Source organism: Symphodus melops, assembly GCF_947650265.1.
Source record: "Symphodus melops genome assembly, chromosome: 23".
Classification (NCBI taxonomy): Eukaryota; Metazoa; Chordata; class Actinopteri; order Labriformes; family Labridae; genus Symphodus; species Symphodus melops.
Genome location: NC_136713.1, coordinates 587,779 through 594,339, shown reverse-complemented (window position 1 = coordinate 594,339; position 6,561 = coordinate 587,779). Strand labels below are relative to the sequence as shown.

The 6,561-nt window shown below is 48.9% G+C and overlaps 1 protein-coding gene across 3 annotated transcripts; it reads left to right on the top strand.

Moving 5' to 3' along the window:
• The first annotated feature begins 854 nt into the window (after window positions 1–854).
• On the top strand, window positions 855–5,363 carry pnpla4 (patatin-like phospholipase domain containing 4). 3 transcript variants are annotated; one of them, XM_079336388.1, is made up of 7 exons: window positions 855–874; window positions 2,873–3,061; window positions 3,620–3,714; window positions 3,846–3,981; window positions 4,499–4,564; window positions 4,654–4,806; window positions 4,998–5,363. In XM_079336388.1, exons 2-7 carry the CDS (start codon window positions 2,882–2,884, stop codon window positions 5,127–5,129), a joined length of 762 nt encoding a protein of 253 aa, XP_079192514.1. In that variant the 5' UTR covers window positions 855–874; window positions 2,873–2,881; the 3' UTR covers window positions 5,130–5,363. The 3 variants fall into 3 exon arrangements, with proteins under 3 accessions (XP_079192514.1, XP_079192513.1, XP_079192512.1); XM_079336387.1 differs by lacking the exon at window positions 855–874 and adding an exon at window positions 1,516–1,645; XM_079336386.1 differs by lacking the exon at window positions 855–874 and adding an exon at window positions 1,599–1,728.
• The last annotated feature ends 1,198 nt before the right edge of the window (window positions 5,364–6,561 follow it).

The window sequence follows — 6,561 nt, the reverse complement described above, 5'->3', positions numbered from 1 at the left end:
ATTATCCTCCCTCCACTCACACCATCACCCTCCTCTGATGGAGTTCAGCTCGGCCTCTCCTCCGCCGTGTGGAACCCGTAATCCACTTCAGGCTACACATAATCAGAAGCAACACATAAGGAGCGGGAAATTTTGTGCTGACGTGCGGGGAAAGCAGGACGAGAGCAAAAAAAATAAAAAAATAAAAAAAATAAAAACCCCTGAAGAGAATTCAGATGATGGCAGAGTCCAGGGGAAATAAACGCTGACTGAAGAGGGAGAGGAGGAAGAGGAGTGCACTCCAGGGAAGCTGCTGCAGGCGGGAAAACCTCAAAGTAGAGCTCGTAATAAAAGAGCACTCCGCTTCATTATTTGGGTTACTATATGATTGACTATTAAACATCCTGTGGGGGCGACTTTTAATGCCACTTCTTTGCGTAAAGCGCGGCAGTCTGGAGAAGTGAGCAGCTATTCCCACACACACTGGAGGGGGGAGGGGGGGGTTCATGATGTTTGGAGGCAGCTGCAGATGTGAGGCGTGTTTCAGACAGACCTTGAGTCTTAACCTTGCAGCAGCAGCAGCATCAGACTTTTAATTGGGATCCTCTGATGCTGCGTGGCCGTCGTGCAGACTGAACAAGACGAAAATGAAGTGGACATATTCACCATGTAAGCAACCTCACAGGACGTCCCGCCCTGACTCCTCCCCCTAATGTTGGGTCTCTGTGACTCTAAATGGGACTATGATTTACAAAATGAACATCACGCTCTGTCGAAGAAGACTTGAAACTTAAAGACGCTGAACAAGAGAAGCAGACAAAGAAGAAATGATGTCAGAGGAGGAGGAGGAGAGCAGTTTGGTGATGATGAAGAGGAGAGTTTTGATTTCTTGGAGGTGAAGAGTGAACGGCGAGGGGTCTCTGGTGGATTTTGTGAATGAGTTATAGACGGTGAGAGTGGCGATGGAGAAAAGGTGGTTAGTCCTGTCGGGGGGGTAGGGGAGGTTTGAGTCAGGAAACTGGGAGTATCGGTGGGAGTCGACTACTAAAAGGAATTGACCCCCCCGCTGATCTGCCACAGGAAACTTTTTGTTAATTCATTTTGAGCTTGTAAAAACTAAAAGTGGACGTGAACCACCCACTAAGAGTTCCTATTTTCATTTACAGAAGGTAAGCCACATTATAACTGTATTAGATCCAATCTGTCTTTATTCACCTTTTCAGCATCTTCTGTTAAAGACGCTGCTCTTAGATTTCATTGTATGGAAGCACTGATATTGATTTTTAATTGCTCTCCTGTGATGCTGCTGTTAAGAGCTGAGTTTACATTTCACTGCGTGTGAAAAATACAAATCTTGAATCAAAATTGTTGACATTTTTTATAATGAGTTGATGTTGTTCTGTTTTAATTATAATCATCAAAATGATCAATTAATTTATGATTATTAGTTTGAAAGAAGAAAAAAAAGGATGGATAGTTATGAGTAGACGTAAGTTTTAAAGTTTTACTCTGAAAGTCCGGAGCGGAAGTGTCCTTGTTTACTTTCCGCTGCTAGCTGAAGCTACATGCTACAGCACACATGAGCGTGATAAGCTTCATATTTAGAGTCTGTGGTCATAAACAGGAGCGACAGATTAAAGGGGGACATGTGAACCTCTGACGGACTGTGACGACTTATTTTAATATTTTAATATTTTATTTTTATTTAACGATAAAAATGAGAACGTCTTCTTCTTCCTCGGAATAAAGGTTGGTACTTCACTGTTTTATCTGACTCTTATTAGGATTATTTTGACTCTTGAGCTCAATCTGGCTCAATGTTTAATTATGTCGATAAATCTGAAACACGCTAATGTGCACTGCGCATGCGCCAAAATATACTTGTATTCTGAATATGTAATAAAAAAAAGTAAATATTGACAAGTTGCCCTGTAGCTGTGTGTTATTAAAACATTTTATTTTCAGTCATTTTTTATATATTATAATATATTTAATAAAATATGTTTCTTGGTTCATTTTATATTTATTGATTTATTTTAAGATCCTTTAAAACTGATATTAATATTCAGGTTTTTATTTACTTCTATGGATACATCAAGACTGCATGAACAAAGACCAAGACATACCTGAGACCAGAGTCCTCAGAGACCAAGACCTAGACTTTTATGGATCCAGACTGACAGGACCGAGACCTTTATGGATCCAGACTGAGACAAGACCGAGACCTTTATGGATCCAGACTGACAAGACCGAGACCTTTATGGATCCAGACAGACCTTCATGGATCCAGACTGAGACAAGACCGAGACCTTTATGGATCCAGACTGAGACAAGACTGAGACCTTTATGGATCCATACTGAGACCTTCACGGATCCATACTGAGACCTTCATGGATCCAGACTGAGACCTTCACGGATCCAGACTGAGACCTTCACGGATCCAGACTGAGACCTTTATGGATCCAGACTGAGACAAGACAGAGACCTTTATGGATCCAGACTGAGACCTTTATGGATCCAGACTGAGACAAGACAGAGACCTTCATGGATCCAGACAGACCTTCATGGATCCAGACTGAGACCTTTATGGATCCAGACTGAGACCTTCATGGATCCAGACTGAGACAAGACCGAGACCTTTATGGATCCATACTGAGACCTTCACGGATCCATACTGAGACCTTCACGGATCCAGACTGAGACCTTCACGGATCCAGATTGAGACCTTCACGGATCCAGACTGAGACAAGACAGAGACCTTTATGGATCCAGACTGAGACCTTTATGGATCCAGACTGAGACAAGACCAAGACATTCATGGATCCAGACCGAGACAAGACCAAGACCTTCATGGACTCAGACCTGGTCGTTGACTGTCGTCGTGTCTCTGCAGGTCTTTGTGATGGCCGCCCTGAACCTGTCCTTTGCTGCATGTGGCTTCTTGGGGATCTACCACCTGGGGGCCGTGGGGGCCTTTCTCCGTCACGGGGGCAGCCTGCTGGGATCCCTGGGAGCGTGTGCGGGGGCTTCAGCCGGGGCGCTGGTGGCAGCCGTGATGGTTACAGCTCCTGACAAGTTAGAGGTAGGAGATCCCTCGTCTTCCTCCTCCACAGGTCACTCGTAGGGTTTCTCCCACAGGACAAGAGAAGAAGAAATGATCAAGTTATCTACAGAGCTGTCAGCCTCTCCTCTCTGACAGGGTGAAGAGCTTCTCTCAGATACTCGGCATCAAACGATTCGACATCAAGCAGGAGAGCCGTCTGTTCCGTTAATATTTAAACACACACACACACACACACACACACACACACACACACACACACACAGGCTCTTCAACATGCAGCAGGATCACAAAAACCACCAGGATACACCGATCACTACCTTTAGATTTCAAACGCACACACACGGGGAGGTATGTTCAGGAGGTCAAAGGTCGCGTATCAAACGTCGGAACCACTCGGGAGGTTTAGCGAGTTTTCCGTTTTGCTCCTTTGATTTCAACGTTTTGAAACATCGACGCGCTCGGGCGAAGCGTGGATTTACATTTCAATCACGGAAAAAACAAACGAAACACGGAGAAACGAAGTGGGATGTGAGGACAGGAAACGGCGTGCTGACGGCGTTTGTCTCCTTTCTGCAGGCCTGTAAAGATTTCACGTTGAGCTTCGCGGACGGCGTGCGGCGTCAGAGGTTTGGAGCCGTCACGCCGGGATACGACTTCATGCTCGCCCTGCGGTAAGATCCTCAGCGGAGCGGAAACATCTGGATCCATCAGAAGTGACCATGTAAAAACGTGTGTGTGTGTGTGTGTGTGTGTGTGTGTGTGTGTGTGTGTGTGTGTGTGTGTGTGTGTGTCCCGTCTCCAGGGAGGGCATGGAAGAGATTCTGCCCGCTGACGCTCACAGCCTGGCCTCGGGCCGCCTCCACGTCTCCATCACGCACGCCAGGAGCGGGAGGAACCTCGTGGTGTCCAGGTTCACCTGCAGGGAGGAGCTCATACAGGTGCACGCCACGCTCGCCGCCACGACTTCGGCTCCGTCATGAAAATGTTTGACGTCTTTCTTTGTCGTTTTTTTTATTGTTGGACCATAAAATGATTCGAGGTGACGACTCACCTCCTTAAAGGTGCAGTACGTAGATTCAGCCACCAGGGGGCTCTCCATCAACACGACAACCACAGATGATGCTGAGGGAGGGAAATAAAAATAGACACAACTTCAAATGTTTCAAAGAGTTATCACGCGTCTTCCTTGGTCGCCGCCACGACAGACAACATGTTTGCTGTTGCCGTGGAAACACTGCATTTTACGTCAAAGGTCAACTCGGAGTTCGGTTCCATCAGAGGTGAAGTAGCAGACAGATTCACTCCCATGATTCCCCCTCAGCCTCCACGTCGTCGTTTCGATTGAGAGCCCCCCCTGCTGGCAGAACTTCCACACTGCACCTTTAAACCTCCTTCGTCTTGAATCAAACGCGTTTGCTCCTGAACTGCTGACTCAGCGTTTCCTCTCTCCTCCAGGCTCTCCTGGCCAGCAGCTTCGTGCCCGTCTACGCCGGACTCAGACCCGTGGAGTTCAAAGGACAGGTAAAGATTCTGGACTCGGCAGAGACCCCGGTGTGAGACGAGGACTTCCTGGAGGATGGTTTTGACTGTTTTACGGTTTGTTTGATCAGAGATGGATGGACGGAGGATTCACCGACAGTCTGCCCATCCTGCCTGTGGGACGAACCGTCACCGTGTCTCCCTTCGCTGGACTGCAGGATGTGTGTCCTGTCCACAGGGGGCGCTACAACCACCAGCTCAGACTGGCCAACATGAACATAATGGTGGGAACGGGATCTAAATTCTTCTCATAGTAAACAAATCAGTCTTCTTTCTGCAGCTGGAAGACCTTTCTAGTTCCTGGTACTCGAGGAAGAGGAAGCCCGGATCACTTCCTGTGCTGCCCCGGGTCACTTCCTGTGCTGCTTTGCTCTTTAAACATACATATTGATCTTCCTCCTGCGTGTTCCCTCAGCTCTCCGTGGAAAACATCAAACGCTTGAACCGGGCGCTGTTCCCTCCGAGCGGCAGCGGCATGACGGCGTACTACGAGGAAGGGTTCGGTGACGCTGTGAGGTTCCTGAGGAGAGAGGCCTGGATGAGCTGAGGCCTCAAACACACACACACACACACACACACACACACACACACACACACACACACACACACACACACACACACACACACACACACACACACACACACACACACACACACACACACACACACACACACACACACACACACACACACACACACACACACACACACACACACACACACACACACACACACACACTTAAGGTTTTACTGTGATTGTTCTTAATAAAATCAGAGTCAAGTGGAGGATCAAGGCTTCACTTTTTATTCTCAGAGCCGAGCATGAAAGAGTGTGACACACACACACACGGTGCGTCTCACACACACACACACGGTGCGTCTCACACACACACACACGGTGCGTCTCACACACACACACGGTGCGTCTCACACACACACACGGTGCGTCTCACACACACACATACGGTGCGTCTCACACACACACACACGGTGCGTCTCACACACACACGGTGCATCACACACACACATGGTGCGTCTCACACACACACACGGTGCATCACACACACACATGGTGCGTCTCACACACACACACACGGTGCGTCTCACACACACACACGGTGCGTCTCACACACACGGTGCGTCACACACTGTGCAAAACACACACACACACACACACACACACACACACACACACACACACACACACACACACACACACACACACACACACACACACACACACACACACACACACACACACACACACACACACACACACACACACACACACACACACACACGATGAGAACGTGGACTCCTCCATCCGTTTTCCAAAGGAGGCTTTTAATCCCCCCCCCTCACAGTGCAGCACTTCACAGGACGTCATCATGGACGTGGACGCTCCCTCAGGACGGGGGGGGGCGGGGCGCGGGGGGGGGGGAGCGTCCTCTTTGAAGGGCTGCTGTTTGATTCCCTCCAGTGACGGCGGACGTGAGCAGGTTCTCCAGCAGCTGGTGGTGAGGGAGCCAGCTGTGTGTGAAGAACCAAAAGAACACTTCGCTGTCTGCAGCCTCCAAACACTGATCAAAGACTTCATTTCCCAGAAGCCTCCAGGGCGAAGACGGGCGACCAATCCGTCTCAGATTTCCCACGATCATCAAAACTGAACACATCAGCGACGGCAGTGACTTCCATGAGTCCGAGGCAGAAGACGAGTACGGGACATTTATGTGATGGCGGGAGACGTCTGGTCCCCGTGTGTGTGTGTTGCACCGTGTGCGTGTGTGTGTGTGTGATGCGCCGTGTGTGTGATGCACCGTGTGTGTGTGTGTGTGTGTGATGCACCGTGTGTGTGTGTGATGCACCGTGTGTGTGTGTGTGTGTGTGATGCGCTGTGTTTGATGCACCGTGTGTTTGATGCACCGTGTGTGTGATGCTCCGTGTGTGTGTGTGTGTGTGTGTGTGTGTGATGCACCGTG